The following is a 20063-nucleotide window of genomic DNA, read 5'->3' as shown; positions in this document are numbered from 1 at the left end:
TGAAGTCACTGCTTCCCCAGGACCCTCCCCAGTGCGGCCCCACCCCCCTGGGGGCAGCTCTGGGCCGGGCTGCTCCCTGCTGTCCTCTGCCGCCTGAGCACACGGGTGTGAATCCCAACACGCCAGGCCTGGCCTGGAGCATGCTGTGAGCTCGTGCACCTTGCCTGTCCACCCGTGTCTCAGACATGTTCACGTGAGGGCGCCAGGCTGTAGGCCCAGCTGTGGCTCCAGGATGTCCTGCGCCCCGAGGCTGGGCTTCCGGGCAGCCAGCAGCACCCTGGTTTATCCCTCAGGACGCCCCAGCTGGGCATGAGTGGGCGGGTGCTCCCCTGTCCTGTGATGCCCGCTGGCCGGGGGCTGTGGCTCTGTCCCTGACCCCAACCCCAGCCGCGTGCCTGCTGCTGCTCCTTCCCTTTCCCCTCTGGAAGGGGACAAAAAGGCACGCCTGTGTGGCCGCAGGGGGCACGGACACTCAGAGTCCAGGGGCCCTGCCCTCCCTCCCACTCCCACAGACTCCTGCTCCTCCACAGAGCAGAGCAGGTCTCAGGGCCCCTCCTCCCGGAGGTGCCCATCCCCCACCTCTCCAGCTGGGCGGGGCCTCAGGGCCCAGGCAGAGGTGGTAACTGGACCCCACCAGGCCTGACAGGCAGATGGCAGCCAGGACACTCTGCACCTGCTGTGTGTGCGCTGGGGGTGGGGGAGTGAGCAGAGCCCCTGGGACGGTGCTCCACACTGGCAAGGCCCCGGCTGCACCGGCCCCTGCCCTGAGGCACGCCCAGGGAAGGTGACACGGTGCAAATGTCTCTCCCGGGTGAGCCTGGGCTATGTCACGAAACAGGAATGCTGAAGCCAACTTGGAAAATTCCAGGGAAAAGGAAATTTACCGCGGGGAGGGAGCAGCTGCGCCTCGGCTGGGAACACCCAGAGCACAGCTGGGGCTGCGGAGCCGCTGGCAGGCCGGCTGGCCCCCGGAGACAAAGCAGGACCGCGGGTCCACCAGGAGGGAGTCCTTTAATAGAGACCGCACAGACGGGAGAGTGGGCCCCGGGCCAGCAGGCGGCAGCTGCCTCCTCCCCGGGCACGAGCCGCAGGGTGGAGCCAGGGGAGGCGGTTTTAAAAACACAGCTGCACTAACTTCACTTTCGGGCAGCAGGGGACTCGGGAGCGCAGCCCACTGGACAGTCCCGCCAGGGCGCGCTGGGAGCCCGGCCCTCCCTGCTGGACGTCCCTCCCGGAGCTGTCTGCACACAGGAAGCTGGGAGAGGGGCGCTCTGGGGCAGGTGGCCTCGCCGCCTCCCCTGCCTCAGCTGGCTGGGTCCCTGCGCCGGGCGCACCATTGTGCTCCGCGGCAGCCCCACCCTGGCCTTGGCCTGAAGCTGTGCCAGGGACTGGTCGGGCTGGAAGAGTTCAGGCCCCTGCTGGCCGGCGAGCCTTGTGGTTTCAAGAGCCGGGGCCGCTGGGCACAGGGGCTATCGGGGCCGCAGGCCCGGAGACGGGGCCAGCCTCGCTGCACGCCTGCTCTTTGAGGTCGAGAAGGGATCAAGCAGAAGGGTCAACACTGGACAAGATGCAGGCAGGGTGGGGGCAGGCAGGGCTGGAAACGCAGGGGCGAGGAGTGTGGACATGGCGAGGTGGGGTGGGCAGGGCCCCCCGGCCAAAGCCGTGCTGCAGCGGGCCAGCCTGGAGGAGGGCGGGCCTCTGGCCTGGGCCCCCACCCCACCCCACAGCACAGACCGGGCCCCGCAGGCCACCCCGGCGGGCCCCGCGGGGCGGGGCGTGGCGGGCAGGGCCATGGTGACATCCGCGAGTCAGTTGTTCTCAAAGAGAGCGAGCAGGTCGTCGTTGCTGTTGGAGGGGAGGTCGGGTGGGCCCAGGTAGGACAGGAGCTCGTCCGGGTTGGTCAGTTCCGGGAGCAGCTGGGGACAAAGCGACGCCCGTCAGCAGTGCTGGCTCGGGCCTGCCACGCCCCGGGGTGGTTCTCCACGCCAGCGGGGGAGGGCTGCTCCGGAGAGCTGAGGTGCACAGGCCACGCGTGCCCGCGGGCCTCTCGGGAGCGAACGCGGCGGGCACGGCCCCGGCCCCCGGCCCCCGGCCCCCGGGCTCTCTGCTCGGAGCTGCTCTAATTTTCTGCCTGCTGGGCAGCGAGTTTCTGTCATGGTCTGGGGACCGACGACTGCCTATCCTGTAGCCAAGTCTGCATTCGAAGCTGGGCTGCAGGTGCCCTGAGCAGGCAGACAGGTCTCTTAAGGACTGTGGGCCCCAGCCCGCTCTGGGCTGAGGACGCCACCACGCCCGCCACCAGCCCCCAGGAGCAAGTCACTCACAGACCAGGCAGGCAGCCAGTCCGGGCCGCGCTGTGAGCACCAGGCTCCCCGAGCGCTCCCCATCCCACCCCTGCCACCAGGGATGTGGGTGCTGCGGGCTCCCATGCGCTGGCAGCGCAGGGCCTGGTACTCACGTCCAGAGCTGGTTCCGGGGCCTCCCCCGCCCCAGACACGCTGGGGGGCCCCATCACGCCTGTGGCAGGATTGAAGGCCAGCTCGCCGGTGGGCCCTGAGTTCACCTGGCCCAGGGGCTGCCGGGATGCTGGAGGGTTTGGATGGTGCAGCTGGGGACCTGCGGGGGCTCCGAGGTTAGAGGTGTGCAGCCCTGGTGGCCCAGGGTTGTGGGCTGGGTCCAGGTGGCTCACTGGTGCCATCTATGGATGGAGAGAACTTGCTGGAAGAGCCCAGGGCTCCGGGGAGACAGCCCCGCCTGGCCCTTGGCATGGCACTGACCTGGCCTGGGAGACAGGGAGCCGACTTCTCTGGCGTCAGGAGGCTGCTGGGAATGTCAGACTGGTAGGAGATGGGGGGTGGCCCTGGGGTGAACTCAGCAAGGGTGGGGGTGCTGGGCGTGGTCGGTGGAAAAGACTCGGAGAAGGTTCCGGGCCCCAGGAAGCTGGAACCTGTGAGAGGAGAGTCAGGTCCTGGGGGGCGGCAGGCACCCTGACAGCCCCGGGCGAGGACACTGGTCTGCAGAGGATGAGTCACCTGCCTGGGCGGGCGGTACTCACCCTGGCCAGGGTAGTCGCCGGGGGCGGGGGCGGCGGGGGGCTGCAGGGGGGCGCAGGGAGCAGCGCTGGGGCCCAGGGCGGCGATCATCTCCATCACGCTGGGCATGAGCACGTGTGCGGGGCTCACGGTGCGGCAGCGCTTCAGCACCGGCCCGTCGGGCTCCTCCTTGATGTGCACGTCGGGCTTGACGGGCACGGGCTTCCAGCTGCACGTGGGGTCGATGGTGATCTCCTCGTAGTCGGAGCTGCGGGGGACACGTGCGGCCGCTCACCCCCGGCCCGCCGCCCCTCCCTGCCCAAGACCAGCGCTCGGGCCTGGGATGGAGCCATGCTGCCGAACGCAGCCAGGGGCGTCTCCCGCCTGTCCCGGGGCTTCCGCGGGCCACCGGACGCTGGGAGGCCGCGAGCGCGCTTACTTCTGAATGTAGATCAGGATGCCCAGCATGTACTGGTCCACCTCCAGGCCCTCCAGCAACGCCGTCTTGCTGTGGGAAACAAAGGGGACAGGCGCAGAGGCCTCGCCCAGTCTCATCCTGGGCACAGCCCTGTCACAGCCCAAGACCTTCACGTGCTGCCTCTGTGCGTGGTGACCCTGGATGAGACAACCCTGTGTGAGGTGACTGAGGTGACACAGTGCGGGGCGACCTGTGAGGTGACTGAGGTGACACAGTGCGGGGTGACCCTATGAGGTGACTGAGGTGACACAGTGTGGGGTGACCCTGTGAGGTGACTGAGATGACACAGTGTGGGGTGTCCCTGTGAGGTGACTGAGATGACACAGTGTGGGGTGACCCTGTGAGGTGACTGAGGTGGCCCTGTGTGAGGTGACCCTGTGAGGTGACTGAGGTGACACAGTGTGGGGTGACCCTGTGAGGTGACTGAGGTGGCCCTGTGTGAGGTGACCCTGTGAGGTGACTGAGGTGGCCCTGTGTGAGGTGACCCTGTGAGGTGACTGAGGTGACACAGTGTGGGGTGACCCTGTGAGGTGACTGAGGTGACACAGTGTGGGGTGACCCTGTGAGGTGACTGAGGTGACACAGTGTGGGGTGACCCTGTGAGGTGACTGAGGTGGCCCTGTGTGTGGTGACTGAGGTGACACAATGTGGGGTGGCCCTGTGTGAGGTGACTGACACACGAGGTCATCATTTGTGAGTGTCTGAGGTGACAGACTGTGAGTTGACTGAGGTGACACATGTGGTGACTCTATAGTGGCCTACCTAAGGTGACGCTGTGAGGTGGCCCTGTGTGTGGTGACTGAGGTGACCCTGTGTGAGGTGGCCCTGTGTGTGGTGACTGAGGTGACCCTGTGCTGTGACTGAGGTGACACTGTGAGGTGGCCCTGTGTGAGGTGACTGACATGACACACGAGGTCATCATTTGTGAGTGTCTGAGGTGACAGACTCTATGTTGATTGTGACTCTGCCTAAGGTGACGCTGTGAGGGAACCCCGCGTCAGGCGTTGCTACGAGGGGTGACCCTGTATAGGGTTTCTGCCCTGAGCCACACCATCCTAGGCTGTGCTGTTGACACCAGCACAGACGTCCCCAGGCTTACACATTTGGTCACACTGCTGGCAGTCTCACCCCCAGAAGTCTGAAGAAGTGGGGAGCCCTCCCCGCCATACAGCACGCCTCGGAGACTCACTTGCATACGGGGCACCTCCAGGTCCCCCGCTCACAGTTGAGCTGCAGGTACGACTCCAGGTCGAAGCACTGTGGAAAATGAGCAAGAGGCCATCTTTCATCACGGGCCCAGACACTCGGGCCATCCCCCGCTGCTTTCCCTGTGCGTTAACAGGGAGCTGGATGGGAACTGGAGCAGCCACTGGGACATGGACCAGAGCCCACACAGAACGCCGGCGTCCCTCACCTGCCCGAGTGCTTCAGGCCCTGCCACTCTTGTGAGAAACCCAGATGGAGTTGCTGGCTCCTGGCTGTGGTGGCCATTCAGGGAGTGAGCCAGCACATACAAGATCTCCCTATTTCTCCCTCTAACGCTCTTGCAAATAAACCTTTAAAAAGGAATCATCAACTGGCGAAGCTGGGAGCACCCACCTGTATGTGGCGACAGTCGTGGCCCCGGGCGGGGAGCTGGATCCTGCGGAAGGTGATGGGGCACTTCAGGGACACCTTGATGGCCGTCTGCTCCACGCCGTCCTCCCCGTTGGGCCCAGGGGTGCCCGGGATGGTGCCACTGCTGAAGTTGCGCTTTACTGACAGGAACAGGGAAAGGACGTGAGTCGGCGGTCCCTGCCGCGGCGCCACTGACCCATGCCCGGGAGACGGCCTCACGCGGCGGGGACACTGCCCAGGGGCAGCAGCGCTCGGCCGGGGCCGGGGCCGGGGCCGGGGCAGGTGGCGGCGCTCACTCTTGGTGATGCAGTGCTCCGCGGGCAGAAGGCGTTTCTTGAGGAGGCCCTGCAGCACGGAGCGCACGGCCGGCCGGTGCACCAGCTGCAGCACGAAGAGGTGGGACTGCAACACGACCGGAAAACGCCGTCAGGGGGACTGGGAGGCGAGCAGGGCATCTAGGATGCGGAGAGCCAAGGGTCTGGGGCAGACCGGGCCAGCCATGCTCCTGGGCAGCTGGGCCCGTCCTCCTCGGAGCAGGAGGCACGGGGAGGGCGCTGCCGCCTCCCGCCGTGAGCCCAGCAACCCGTGCTGCTAGCCACGCCCCTCCCTAAGCACACCTGTGCTGTGCTGCCTGCACTTGACGTCCAAGCACTGCCCAGTGCTCATCTCTCTGTTGAAACACAAGCACCCAGAGACCCCTGGACACCCCCAGCTTGCAGCATCCTGTTACCCGTGTTGGCTCCGGGTCCCTTAGCAGGGAGCAGCCAGGCTGCGGGCTCCAGGCCCGGCCCGGCCCGGCCCAGCTGACCGGGGCTCTCTCTCCCAGCCCAGCTCTGCCCAGGACCTGACCTACGTGCTGCAAGTCCTCAGCCGGGGACTTGGAACCGCGCGAGGTTTCTCACAGCTAAGAGCATGGAATCTGATACGTGCAGTCTAAGCAGAAGACAGGGTGTGGGGAGCCAGCGCTCTTTCCTTAAAGGAAAACGACTCAGAGGGAAACCGCAGGGCGGTAATGGGGGGGGGGGGCCAGGCTGGAGCCCCGGGGCCCGCACGCACGCAGCAGCAGGCGGTGACGGTGATCTGGATGGTGTTGCGGCCCGGCTGGCACACGTGCTTCAGGTAGAGCGGCTTGTGCGAGGTCTTGTTGTCGCCGCGCTCGATGCTGAGGGGCGTGGCGTTGACGCTGACCTGCACCGAGGCCGGCCAGTTGGTGTTCATCTGCCGGTCCTCGTGGTGGTAGCACTTGAACTGCAGCTCCAGGTCGGGCCTGCGTGGGATGGGCGGAGGGCCGGTGCTGAGCGCGGACGGGCGTGGGGCGGGCCGTGCAGGTGGGGTAGGGGTCTCACCTCAGCATGAGCGTCTTGTAGACCGAGTCCCGCAGCTGGAAGGCGTGGTTGCTCACTGCCAGGTTGTGCTGCAGGCGGAAGGGCTCCAGCACCACCCCGTCCCGCACCGGGAAAGTCAGCCGCAGCTCGTCACAGGGGCCGCCACCTGGAGGCAGCCCCCGCGTGAGCTGCGGCGCCTTGGCCCCTCCTGCCCTGTCCTGGCTCGGTCACCTGGCCCGCTGTCCCCTGAACGATGGCAGGCAACACAGCCCGCACCTCAGAGAGCGGGCCCAGTGCTTTCAGAGACACGGGGACTGCGTGCCACCTGCCGCCATCCTGCACTCGACCCAGAAGCAGAGGTCCTCACCAGGAACGGGCTCGGCCGGGGAGGAATCAGAAACTCCTGACACCGCAAGCTGACTCGTGTGTGTGTGTGTGTGTGTGTGTGTGTGTGTGGTGTTTCTCTAGAGCCCACCCACAGCCTCCGACAGCCGTGCAATGGTGGTGGCGCTGTGGCCGCCAGGCGGAATCCTGGGCTTTTCTCCAGCACCCAGTGGCCGTCCCATCACCCCAGACTCCCTGCGAGCCCCCGCCCCCGCCCTGGCCTGGTCACTGCTGTGGTTCTGAGCGCTCACCAGAGGGTGACGGGTGCAGGGAGCCGAGGCCTGGCTTGAGGTCGGGCAGGAAGGGAGCCTTGACCTCCTGGCTTGGAGACATGTAGGGCAGGCTGCCGCTGGGAGTCACGGGTGGTGTGGGGTTCCCCGGCAGTGGGGAGCTGGGGTAGCCGGGGATGGAACGGGCAGGCTGTAGGGTCGAGCACAGACAGGGCAGATGGCGGGTGCCCTTACTCCACGGGCCCACCCCAGGAGCCTCCCCTCCCGTCCGCCCGGCCAGGGCCCATACCCCACTCAGGCTGTAGCTGACGCCGGCCCCGTTGAAGCTGGCGCCCTGCCCGCTGAACGGCTCTGTGGGCTGCGGGAGAGAAAGCTGCGTGCGCCAGGGGCTGTGGACCTGGCCCTGGAGGCCCAGCGCACACGGGGTGCCGACCTGTTCTCTACCTGCCCTCCTCCTTTCCCGATCGTCTACAAGGAACACCACTGACTCACGGCGGAACAACCACGGCTCCAGATAGAGCTGTGAGCTCGCACGCTGCGGGGCTGCGCTCTCTCCTCCCCTCAGCCACCCCCACACTCCCCATGGGGCACAGGGCCTGCAGAGCAGGCCTGGCCCCTCGCAGGCGTTTCCACGACAAGCAGAGGGACCGGGACACTGACACAGAGGACATCAGAATGGCCTGGGTGCTGCCTGCAGCTCCCTACGCTGAATTTCCACCGAGACAGATGGTCCCTGAGAGCCCCCCACCTGGAGATGCTCCTGCACTGGCCGGACCCCGGGAGGCTCTGGACCCCAGGTGGATGCAGACACCCCTCCCAGCTGTCACTCCTCGGAGGCCCCCAGGGGACATGTGGCACAGAACCCAGCACGGGCCCGGGGGAGCCGGCCCTACCTTGTAATGCAGTCCTGCAGGGCCGGGAGCAGACAGGGACTGGCCCACGCCCTGCTGCTGCAGGGGCAGCCTGTGCCCGGGGTAGGAGGGGGAGGGGGCGGGGGGCTGCCCGGGGCCGGGGGCGTACTGGGCAGTGCTGGGCACGTACTGGCCTCCTTGCAGGTAGTGCTGCCCCGGATACACCTGAAGAAGAGCAAACGCCCAGAGGGAGAGAGCAGAGCGTCAGAGGAGGGCGCAGCGGCCCCTCTGCTGGGCGCAGGCCTCTTGGGACTCTGCTGGGGCACCGTCTTCTCTCGCTACAGAAGCCGCTCTTACCACAGCTCTGAGGGCGCCCCAGGCCTCGGGTGGGGCGGGCTGCACACTCACCTCCGAGTAGCTCCTCTTGACCCCCTGTCGGGGCAGTGGCTGGGCCTGGGGAGGCCCGGGGTACCCATGCTGCGGCAGGCGCTGCCCTGCATACAAGGGCGTCACACCTGCTGCCCGGGTGGGGTTCATGGCCATGGGGGAGAGGCCAGACGGGCCCATCACCCCTCCCATGCCACTAGGGTTCATGCCAGCGGGGACGCTGGGCCCCCGGGGGCTTCCGTGCTGCAGAAACTGGCTGTTAAAAGACTGTCCGGCCCCCATCTGGGAAGAGAACAAAGTGGAATGGTCAGTGCCATCCACAATGGCCCGCGGCCCCCGCTGTGACGGGCACACGTCCCCCTACCGGCATCCTCGCCCCTCAGACCCTCATGCCCGAGTCCCGCCCTCGTGGGAGGAGCTGTGGGGGCTCACCGCTCCATACTGGCTCAGCTCCTGGCTCTGCTTCTCCTGCAGGGCAGCCACGGTGGCCGTGGCCGTGGCCGTGGCCGTGGCAGCAGCTGCAGCCACGGCAGCAGCAGCTGCTGCTTGTGTGAAGTCAGTGGAGGGCCGGGCAGTGTGGGAGGGGAGGCCCAGGCCCCCTGCACCACCTGCATACCTGCAAGAGACAGGGGGCTGCCACGCTCTGCACCGGCTCCCCCAGGGCCCACAGCACTCTTTCTAGACCCTCCACTGTAGCTGTCCGGGCTAGCAGCGAGGCACGGTTCCACGGTGCTGCAGGCTGATGGCTCCTGGCGTGCCTGCCAGCTGAGGCACCTGCTTACCCGGTGCTGAAGCCGGGGCCCCCAGGGTAGCCCCCACGGCTGTACACGCCTTGCTGCACGTAGCCCTTGCTGGCACTGCCGTCGACAAACGCCTGCTGGCCCAGGCACTGCGGGGAGGTCAGGGCGGAGCTGCCGCCGGCCACACCAGGCATCATGGAGCTGCCAGGGGGGCTCCCCGCAGGGACCATGGGGTTCCCCAAGACCTAGGAGGAAGCAGGAATCACGAAGGGAACCTGTCAAGCAACTTGCTACAGGCAGCGGCCCTGAGGGCTGGGACCAGGATGCCTGGGCCAGGGGGAAGGGGAACCGTGGTCACCCCCACCCCCCACCGGTGGGAGCCAAGTAGGCGTGGCAGAGGGAACTCTGGCAGATTTGCAAGGGCCCATGAGGTCAGGAAGCCCATCCCCACACCCCACACCCCGCCAGCCTCCCCGCTCAGCGCTCGGGGTGCGCCCGGCCGTGCTCACCTGGCTCTGTGCCGTGTTGCCGACGCCCCACACGGTGGTGACCACGGACAGCGAGCCGGCCGGCTGAGTGGCGCCTTGTTGCCAAGGCAAAGACTCGTATGCAAATGAACCATCACTACAGGGAGAGTGGCCAGTGAGGCCGGGGCTGGGGCCACAGGCACCCGAGAGCCCAGGGCCTGAGGGGGGTGGGCGTGGGGCCCCGCACTCACCCGTGTGGTGCGGGGGGCAGGGCGGGTTTCATGGGGTTCATGGAGTTCATTGGCGACAGAGCAGCCTACAGGCTGGGTCCGCTGGGCCTCAACTGGGACTCCGCGGCTCTGGCTGCCAGGCGGGAGAGAGGGAAGTGAGTGCCATGCGGCAGGAGGGCCCCCCGCAGCCAGGGTGGAGGGGACCCCATTCCTCCTGCCAGGGCACCAACCCTGGATGAGACGAGTCCAGCTCCCTTCCACGCTCTCCTCCCACACCAAGGCCTGGAGTCCACGCAAAGCGGGCGACAGTGCTGGTCACCCGGTGACTGAGGGCTGCAGGGTCAGCTGCCTGGAAGCCCCCACAAGGCCTTGGGGCAAAGGACAGCAGCGGGGGCACTGCCCGCCCCGAGTCTCACCTCCCTGCGTGCCCAGCAGGGCCAGAAGGGGCTGCGCAGGTAGGGCCTGGCCAGGGCGGGGGGCACGCGGGACGCCAGGGTTGGGGGGAAGCAGCCCAGCCTCTGCCACTGAGAGGCCTCCTGGAGGCACCAGGCCAGGGACACACAGAGCGACAGGTGGAGGGTCGGTGGGCACTCGGCCACGTGGACAGTGATGTGGCGGGCCTTTACGGAAGGGGGCACAGGGCTGGGCAGACAAGGGCCTGCGGCAGGCGGGTGCTCCCAGGACCGACGCTGTGCTGCCGAGTCGGTGTGCACACCTCCAGGCTGACGCTCAGCACTGTCACACTGCAACGCTGCCATGAGCAAGCCCCTTGCCAGGCCTGGCTACTCTGGGACCCTCTTCACGGCTCTGGCTGGCACTGCCTCGGGCGCCGACACCGCAGGCGCACAGCTTGCTGGGTTTGCCCCCTGGTGGCAGCACGGTGGGAGGTGGGTACATGACAGTCCCCGGCTGGCTGTCGGGACAGCACCAGGGGCCAGGGCGTGCTCCACCTGCTCCACCCTGGACACCCGCCTGCAGGGCTACAAGGCTGCTATAGACACGGTCGGCTTCGAGGGAGGGAGGGAGGCCCAGGGCCACGCGTGTCACACCCCCCACCACCCCGGGAGAGGGAGGGCGGCCCACGCGTGTACACAAGACATTCCTGGGTGCTGATCCCAGGGCCTTGCCCACAGCTCAGCAGCCAGGAGGTGGGACCAGCGGTAGCCCAACTGGAGACACACGCCCAGAGCCACGCCCCCAGGGCAGGGGCCAATTGGGAGACAGCGGAGGTGCCCCTTTGCCCAGGGAGGCCCCTCCCCTACCAGGAGCCAGGACAGAGCAGCCAGGCCTGAGTGCAGGGCGGTGGTGTAGGTGGACGCGGGGGCCGTGAGCTCAGGACTCAGACACAGCAACCAAGACGGCCGGCACCGACAGGGCAGAGCCCCAGAAAGAGACCCCCACAAGCACGCCAGCGCCACTGGAGGAGGCAGGAAGGGCGGCCTTCCTACCCACGTGCTGGAACCAAACGTCCCATTAACTCAGCAGCTCACGGATTTAAACGTAAAACACAAAACTATGAAGTCTTCAGAACACAGACGGGAACATCTTTGGGATCTAGGCCAGGCCAATGGCTTTCAGCCTTGACACCAAAAGCATGATCCATAAAAGGAAAAAACTGACACACTGGACGTCACCAAAGCGCTGTCTGGCCTCGCAGGTCAGATGCCAGCGTCCGGGAGTCCGGGTCCACTTCCCCACGCCCACGCCGCGGAGGCAGTGGTGAGCCCTAGTGACTGGGTTCCAGCGCTCACGCGGGAGACCTGGACTGCGTTTCCAGCTCCCAGCGCCGGCCTCAGCCGTTGCAGGCATCCGAGGGATGAACCAGATCTGCCTCCTGCCTCTCCCACCCTTTCTCGGTGAAGGGCCCTTCTAGGAGCAGCCTCGTGGTGCAGAAGGCAGCGCCACCTGATCCCCACACACAGGAGCAGGGGCCCAGCTCCCGCACTTGCCCGTCCAGCTCCCCACTGTGCCTGGGAACCGGCAGGAGATGGGCAGGTACTGGGGACCCTGCAACCACGTGGGACACCCAGAGGGAGCACCAGGCTCCCGGCTCCAGCCTGGCCTGGCCCCAGCTGAGAAAATGGGCAAAACGCATGGAGCGGCTGGGGGAGGGGGGGCAGATGGCCAACAAGCACAGGAAGAGCGGCTCCCACAGGCAGCCTGCACGAGCGCTCCAGGCGGCTTCAGGCCCAGCAGCCAAACAGGGGAGCCAGCCCGCGTCTTCTGCCGGAGGAAGAGCTAAACCCACCGCGGCGCAGCCACAGCCTGAACACAGCCGGGCACCACCACCACTGGGTGATCTCCCGAGCACGGGGCTGAGTGGGAAGTGCCAAGCCCCAGGGCTGCCAGCAGTTTGGGAATCCGACGACGCCTGGGGAGGCCGCCTGCTCTCCAGGTCTGTGCCCGGGCGTGGCAGCAGGCAGCAGGGGGCTAAGTGCTGGCACCCCGCAGCAGAGCGCCACTGCCGATCCAGCTCCCTGCCAACGCGTCTGGAGAGCAGCAGGGGGTGGCCCGAGTGCTTGGGCCCTGCACCCACGTGGGAGGCTCAGATGGAGCTCCAGGTCCTGCCTCTGACCTGCCTCTGACCTGGTCCAGGCCTGGCTGCTGGGGCCATCTGGGGAGTGAACCAGCAGGTGGAAGATCTGTGAGTGTGCGTGCGTGTAAGAATCTCCCCTACAAAGAACTAAATCTTGGAAAGAAAGAGAAATGGGGGGGGGGGGGGCGGGGGCAGCAGGAAGCAGCTGGACAGCATCAGTGAGGGCTCTAGGACGCCGAGCCACTGCTGCGCGAGACGTTACCGCTGGGGGAGCCCAGGGAAGGATACGGGGGCTTCTGACTGCTCCCAAGTGCAGGTGCATCTAGAATGCCTCAGAATAAAGTTTCATGACAAAACCACCCCACCCCTCCTCCCCCACCCGGAAGCGGGACGAGGGAACCAGGCAGGCAGGCAGGCAAAGTGCTCACTTCCGGTCACCCAGGGGCGGCAGCTCCCCACCCCTGCCGGGGGCGGCACAAGGGGATGGGCCTGCAGCCACCCGCCCCGCCCCGCCCCACGTCAGGAGGGTGGGCGGGGCCCAAGCCTGTGTTTCTAACAGGTTGGCAGGGGCTGCTGCTGCGGGGACCCCAGTCGGGGGCTCGGACCTAGGAGAGGCGAGAGCTGGGAGCAGGCAGGCAGGGGTGGGGGGGCGGGGCAGGCCCCCCCCCCAGCCTCCGGGACCACGTGGCCTGGGGAATCCCCCCAACGCTTCTGGGCTGAGGAGTTTCCAGTTCCCCCAGCTTACTCCCCACTGCGGGGCGGGGTGGGGGTGGGGGTCCCTGCTGAGCTCCTGAGCACTTGCCTCTGGGCCGCTCCCAGGGCAGTCTCTGGGAAGTCCGCTGCCCAGCCTGGTCCCCTGACCGCAGTCTGGGCACGGCCTCCGCCCACCTTCCCGCCACACATCTCCCGTTGGGAGGCCAGAACCCGGCAGAGCTGCAGGGGCCGCAGGAGGTCAGTCCAGAGGGCCAATGTGGCTTTCTGGTCTGAGATCTGCTCAGGCCCTCCTCCCCAGCTGTCCAGAGCAGCCCCTGCCCTGCCCGCACAGCCAGCCTGGGAGCAGGACACAGCTCTTGTAGGCCACCTCCGGGAGGTCAGGTGGGCAACCGCTCACAAACCAGGACGCCAAGGTTCCAGGGCCAGGCCCCACCTGACCCACGGTGGGGTCAGAAGGGCTCAGAGAAGCGATGGTTCTGGAACAGCGGGGGAGCAGGTCCTTGGCACAAGGTGGGGCGCTCGCACGCCCACGCGGTACTGGACGGCCCCGGCCCTCCTCAGCCCAGTGAGGCTGAGGGGAGGCAGGTGCAAGCACCGCCCAGCGGCCCGGGTGTGGAGCCCCAGCCCAGCCACGAGGATGCCACCCAAACACGCCAGCTGTGCTGGCGGCGTCTACACCTGCCTGCTCTCCCGCCTCTGCCTCCGCTCACACTTCCTGCCTGCAGCAGCCCCTGGGCAAGACAAGGGCTTGCAGGCAGCACCCTCTGAGGAGGACTCCTCACTTCTCTAACTTCGAGCACACCCTGCCCCAGCCCGCCGGGACCTGGTGGCGCACCTGTGTCCACCCCATCTGCCCCCACAGGCTTGGACCAGGTCACGTGTTCTGAGTGCAACAACAAAACGACTTGTAACTGCCAGGAAGGGGGCACCCCTGGGAGAGGGGGCAGAGCCCAGGGTAGGGGCCGGGGCAGGTGCAGGGTACGCAGGCAGCGGAGGAGGTCAGGGTAGGGGCCGGGGCAGGTGCGGGGTACGCAGGCAGCGGAGGAGGACAGGATACCTGGGAGAGGGGGGCAGAGCCCAGGGTAGGGGCCAGGGCAGGTGCAGGGGTACCCAAGATGGATGAGGACAGGATACCTGGGAGAGGGGGCAGAGCCCAGGGTAGGGGCCGGGGCAGGTGCGGGGTACGCAGGCAGCAGAGGAGGTCAGGGTAGGGGCCGGGGCAGGTGCGGGGTACGCAGGCAGAGGAGGAGGTCAGGGTAGGGGCTGGGGCAGGTGCAGGGTACGCAGGCAGCAGAGGAGGTCAGGGTAGGGGCCGGGGCAGGTGCGGGGTACGCAGGCAGCGGAGGAGGTCAGGGTAGGGGCCGGGGCAGGTGCAGGGTACGCAGGCAGCGGAGGACAGGATACCTGGGAGAGGGGGCAGAGCCCAGGGTAGGGGCCGGGGCAGGTGCAGGGTACGCAGGCAGCGGAGGAGGACAGGATACCTGGGAGAGGGGGGCAGAGCCCAGGGTAGGGGCCAGGGCAGGTGCAGGGTACGCAGGCAGCGGAGGAGGTCAGGGTAGGGGACAGGGCAGGTGCAGGGTACGCAGGCAGTGGAGGAGGACAGGATACCTGAGAGAGGGGGCAGAGCCCAGGGAGAGCAGAGACCCTCAGCCTGAGCTCAGCGTGTTATGTGGAAGGGGTGTCCCCACCAAACCACAGCTGGAGACTGACAGGTGAGCGTCATTCGGCCCAGGAGCGCGCTGCTCCTCCTCGGGCCCCGTATCACCCTGCGGGGGGCACCAGGTGCGAGCGGGGGGGGGGGGGGTGAGACCGCGGGGGCCCAGAGCTGAGAATGTCAGGTTGGGGCTAGGGCCCGTCAGCGTCCGACGCTCCAGGGGTTCCCGAGGACCACGTACATCCCTGGGCCAGCCCCCAACAAAGGCCCACCGAAGGGGTAGGACGACCCGACACCCACGGGGCCGAGACCACCGACGCTCGCGTGGCAGGTGCCGACAGAGCCCCGGCACCCAGCCCTGCCGCGGGCGCAGCAGCGGGCCGGCGGCGCCCCGGGAGACTGGCCGCACCTGCCGGCCCGCACCTGCGGCACCTGCCGCACCTGCCCGCCTCCGCCGCCCGCACCTGCCCGCGGGCGGCGTCGCCAGCCACCACCCGGGACCCTGCTCACCTGCGCCCGGCCTGGCCCGGCCCCTAGCCGCGGCAGCCCCCGGACCGCGCCGCTCCATGCGCTCAGCCCGCCCTCCGCGCCGCCCGCCGCCCCGGGGACACAGTCGCCCGCGCCATCGCGCCGCCGCCCGCTCCGAGGGCACAATGGAGCCGCCGCCGCGCCGCTCATGCATATGCATGACGTCGTGCGGCCAGCCCCGCCTCCCAGGCAAAAGCAGCCGAACTCCGAGCCACCGCTCGGGCGGGGGCAACCTCAGGCCTGTACGGCCTAGGGTTGCGCGTGAGGCGGGGCTGACGGAGGCCAGACCGGCGAGAAAGGCGGCCCGACCGCGAACTGCGCCCCCTGCCCCTCCACACCTGTCCGAGAGCGGCGTCAGGGAGCCACCGCGCGCTTCCTGCTCGCTGTCCGCCGGGGGCGGGGCGGGGCCGAACGGCGGAGGCGGGGCCTGGACGCTGGGGCGGGGCCAGGCGGAGGGAGGCGGGGCCAGGACGCCGAGGCCGTGCCGAGTGGAGGAGGCGGGGCCGAAACGCGATTCGGGGACCGGGGGCGGGGCCAGGCCTCGCGGGTGTGGCTGGGCGGGGTAGGCGGAGCCAGGCCTCCCGGGTTGGCTGGGAGAGGAGGCGGGGCCAGGCTGCTGGGTGGAGCCGGGCGGAGGCGGGGCCAGGCTGCGGGGTGGAGCCGGGCGGAGGCGGGGCCAGGCTGCGGGGTGGAGCCGGGCGGAGGCGGCGGGGTCCGAGCGGGAGGCTGAGGGAGGGGTGGTCCCAGCCGCGGGGAGGCCAGGGCTGGGTACCGGCCTCGTCGGGACAGAAGCCCAGAGCGCCCCGAGCGGGCTCAGGTCTGCCCGGAGCCTCCTTCCTAACACCCGGAAGTGCTCTCGGGGCCGGGGCTGTCGCGCCGTTGTCCCCCCACAGAGTTGCGCGTGTGGGGAGGGGCTCAGCGAGGTCAGCCGCACCCCGTCTCCGGGCTGCCCTCCCCGTTCTACGTTGCTTTAAAGTTTATTTGAGAGGCAGAGAGGGAGAGAGGGAGAGACAGAGAGAGAGAGAGAGAGAGAGAGGTCTTCTATCCCTGGTTCACTCCTCAGTTGGCCACAACAGCCGGAGCTGCGCCGATCCCGGCCAGGAGCCAGGAGCTTCCGCTGGGTCTCCCACACAGGGGTCGGGGGCCAAGGCCTTGGGCCATCTTCTACTGCCTTCCCAGGCCACAGCAGAGAGCTGGATCGGAAGTGGAGCAGCCGGGACTCGAACCGGCTCCTATAAGGCACGGCTCCACAATGCCAGCCACTTTCTGTTAAGCCCCGACTTGGAGTGGCCGTGGGGGCTCGGTGGGTTACGCTGCTGCGTGGGCGTCCAGCATCCCTTACGGGAACGTGGGTTTGAGTCCTAGCTGCTCCGCCTCCCACCCAGCTCCCTGCTAGTGGGCCTGGGAGACAGGCAGATGATGGCCAAGTCCTTGGGCCCCTGACCTCCGTGTGGGAGACCTGGATGGTGTTCCCGGCCTTGGCCCAGCCCTTTGTGGCCATTTGGGGAGCCAGCAGATGGAAGATCTCCCTCTCTCGTCTCCGTCTCTGTCACTCTGCCTTTCAGAGAAAGAAAGACATGTTGAAAGCCCTGCGTCGTGGAGGTGGAAGCGTGCAGTCTGTCTGCTGACGTCACTGGGCAGGTGCCCCAGGCCCGTCCACAGGGGGGCCGGTGTCTGCGTCTCCCTCCTTTCATAGCGGAATAGGGCTATGTCGCACTGGACGGCTCCGTGACCTCTCCATTGGCAGAAGAAGGCCCTCGGCTTTCTCCTTACCTCACGGCTGCAGCAGCACCCTTAGGGAATCTTGGTTCGTTGGACACATGCTGGGGGCCCGGGTCTGAACCCACAGCCCGGGAGGAGGGGCCCCCTGCCCCAGAACAGACCTGGGGGAAGGGAGGAACAGGAAATGACGAAACAGGCAGCAGTGTGGCCAGGGGGAAGTGTTTGGAAGGAAAACCCAGCGAGCCGGGGAAGGGAGTGTTAGGTTTGGGGGGAGCTGGTCCTAAGGGGAAAACCCAGGACGGGGGGCGGGGACCCTGCTTGGGAGAGGCTGCGTGTTCTGAGGGGAGAGGGTCGTAGGCAGTTTCACGAAGGGACCAGAAGTGGCCACAGCGGGGCTGCAGGCGTCCGAGCGGCTCTGTCACCCCACCTGCTGCGGCGCCCCCGGAGGCCGCCGTGCACCCGGTCCCTCTCCCTAGTGGTCTCCTTTTTCCTATATACATTGTTAGGCAAGTGCTCTCGATCTGCTGGGGGAAATCTGCCTTCTGAAACCGGTAAAAGAGGAACCCTCACTCGGCTACTCGCCGGCTCTGCCCCAAGTCTGCCGCCGGCCGACAGGTGCACCGGCCCCTGCAACACTGACAGGTGCGTGTTCTCGGAGCAGCTGCCACTGCCGTCTGCACAGGCACAGAGACACCAGCGTCCTGGCTCCTGGCTGTGCCTGGCCCACGCCCGGATGTTGTCGGTGTTTGGGGAAGGAACCAGTGACTGGAAGATCTCTCCATCACTCTGCCTTTCAGATAGATAAGCAAACAAATCCTTAAAAAATAAAACAACATGGACACCAGAAAGAGAACCCGAGATCTGAGCGGTCTGCCTCCCCCAGCCCCCGGGCTCTGCATGGAGCCCCTCCCGAGTGTGGCGCTGCCCAGGGCCCGGTGTTGCACGGACCCGCGTCCACCTGTTCTCAACTTGCAAAACCGACCTTGACAAGAGAAACAAAACCTGCCGCAGCTGCTTCACCAGGACAACGGTACCCCAGCTGTGGACAGGGCAGACGCTGACCGCCGTGTGGACGGGGCAGAGACGCTGACCGCTCTGTGGACGGGGCAGACGCTGACCGCCATGTGGACAGGGCAGACGCTGACTGCCGCCGTGTGGACGGGGCAGAGACGCTGACCGCTGTGTGGACAGGGCAGATGCTGACCGTCATGTGGACGGGGCAGAGACACCGACCGCCGTGTGGACGGGGCAGAGATCCTGACTGCTGTGTGGACAGGGCAGACGCTGACCGCTGTGTGGACGGGGCAGGCGCTGACCTCCGTGTGGACGGGGCAGAGACGCTGACCGCTGTGTGGACAGGGCAGACACTAACCGCTGTGTGGACGGGGCAGCGACACGCTCTGACCGCCGTGTGGACAGGGCAGAGACTCTGACCGCCATGTGGACAGGGCAGAGACACGCTCCAACTGCCGTGTGGACAGGGCAGAGACTCTGACCGCTGTGTGGATGGGGCAGAGACGCTCCAGCTGCTGTGTGGACAGGGCAGAGACGCTGACCGCTGTGTGGACGGGGCAGAGATGCTGACTGCTGTGTGGACAGGGCAGACGCTGACCGCTGTGTGGACAGTAGAGACTCTGACTGCTGTGTGGACGGGGCAGAGACGCTCCAGCCGCCATGTGGACAAGGCAGCGACACGCTCCAACCACCGTGTAGACAAGGCAGAGACTGACCGCTGTGTAGACAAGGCAGAGACTGACCGCTTTGTGGACAGGGCAGAGACATGCTCCGACCGCTGTGTGGACGGGGCAGAGACGCTGACCGCTGTGTGGACAGGGCAGAGACGCTGACCGCTGTGTGGACGGGGCAGACGCTGACCGCTGTGTGGACGGGGCAGACACGCTCCGACCGCTGTGTGGACGCGGCAGAGATGCTGACCGCTGTGTGGACGGGGCAGAGACGCTGACCGCTGTGTGGACGGGGCAGACACGCTGACCGCTGTGTGGACGGGGCAGACACGCTGACCGCTGTGTGGACGGGCAGACACGCTGACCGCTGTGTGGACAGGGCAGACACGCTGACCGCTGTGTGGACGGGGCAGAGACGCTGACCGCTGTGTGGACGGGGCAGACACGCTCCGACCGCTGTGTGGACGGGGCAGAGACGCTGACCGCTGTGTGGACGGGGCAGACACGCTGACCGCTGTGTGGACGGGCAGACACGCTGACCGCTGTGTGGACGGGCAGACGCTGACCGCCGTGTGAGAGGGCCCTTGGGGAGCTTCGCCCAGATGTCTCTCTTTGCAGAGCACCCTGTGCACACCGGCATCAGCAGGATTTTTGCATCCCTCTTCTGTCACACGATCCAGATACACAATACACAGGCCCCTGTTCGTAACAGCATCCGTACTCATCATAAAATAATATTGCAGGGGCTGGTGCTGTGGCATAGCGGGTAAAGCCGCTGCCTCCCATATGGGCACCAGTTCAAGTCCCGGCTGCTCCACTTCCAATCCAGCTCTCTGTTATGGCCTGGGAAAGCAGTAGAAGATGGCGCAAGTCCTCGGGCCCCTGTGCCCACGTGGGAGACCCGGAAGAAGCTCCTGGCTCCTGGCTTTGGATTGGCACAGCTCTGGCCATTGCAGCCAACTGGGGAGTGAACCAGCAGATGGAAGACCTCTCTCTCTCTCTCTCTCTCTCTCTCTCTCTCTCTCTCTCTCTCCCCGCCTCTCCTCTCTCTGTGTAACTGACTTTCAAATAAATAAATAAATCTTTAAAAAATTAATATTGCAAAGATTTATTTCCGGGCAAGTCTGCTCTGACATCTCTCTTACTGAAAATTAGACTCGGGGCCGGCATTGTGGCGCAGTGGGTTGAGCCGCCCGCCACCCGCAGCGCCAGCATCCCGGATGGGAGCAGTTCACGCCCGGGCTGCTCCACTTCGGATTCCACGGCGACCGCAGCTGGGACGCGACATTCGCCAGCTCCGCCGCAGGCTCATGTGTGAGTTGGTCACAGAGAAGGGTCCCTGCCGCGGACACAGCTCGAAGCGGCCGGCCGCCGTTTGTCCCACCTTTGCTGGCCCAGCCCAGCTGCACCCAGGGCGCCCACCCTCCGCTCGGGTCATCCTCGGAGCTCGTTCTCGCCCTTTAACTGGGACTCTGCCCGACTA

The 20063-nt window shown here is 66.9% G+C and overlaps 1 protein-coding gene across 2 annotated transcripts; it reads right to left on the bottom strand.

Moving 5' to 3' along the window:
- Positions 1-992: 992 nt before the first annotated feature.
- Positions 993-15648, bottom strand: ZMIZ2 (zinc finger MIZ-type containing 2). 2 transcript variants are annotated; one of them, XM_051853069.3, is made up of 19 exons: positions 15512-15648; positions 9763-9874; positions 9554-9668; positions 9087-9289; positions 8737-8920; positions 8326-8586; positions 7960-8142; positions 7356-7424; positions 7088-7256; positions 6474-6618; positions 6184-6394; positions 5424-5529; positions 5110-5267; positions 4700-4767; positions 3472-3540; positions 3056-3300; positions 2778-2947; positions 2459-2698; positions 993-1916 (listed from the first exon to the last, which is right to left on the bottom strand). In XM_051853069.3, exons 2-19 carry the CDS (start codon positions 9810-9812, stop codon positions 1809-1811), a joined length of 2754 nt encoding a protein of 917 aa, XP_051709029.1. In that variant the 5' UTR covers positions 9813-9874; positions 15512-15648; the 3' UTR covers positions 993-1808. The 2 variants fall into 2 exon arrangements, with proteins under 2 accessions (XP_051709029.1, XP_051709028.1); XM_051853068.3 differs by lacking the exon at positions 15512-15648 and adding an exon at positions 15156-15312.
- Positions 15649-20063: the final 4415 nt, after the last annotated feature.

Source organism: Oryctolagus cuniculus, chromosome 16 (assembly GCF_051225735.1).
Source record: "Oryctolagus cuniculus isolate XC-2025 breed Fujian yellow rabbit chromosome 16, ASM5122573v1, whole genome shotgun sequence".
Lineage (NCBI taxonomy): Eukaryota > Metazoa > Chordata > Mammalia > Lagomorpha > Leporidae > Oryctolagus > Oryctolagus cuniculus.
The sequence above is the reverse complement of the archived record's forward strand: the minus strand, read 5'-3'. Positions and strand labels throughout refer to the sequence as shown.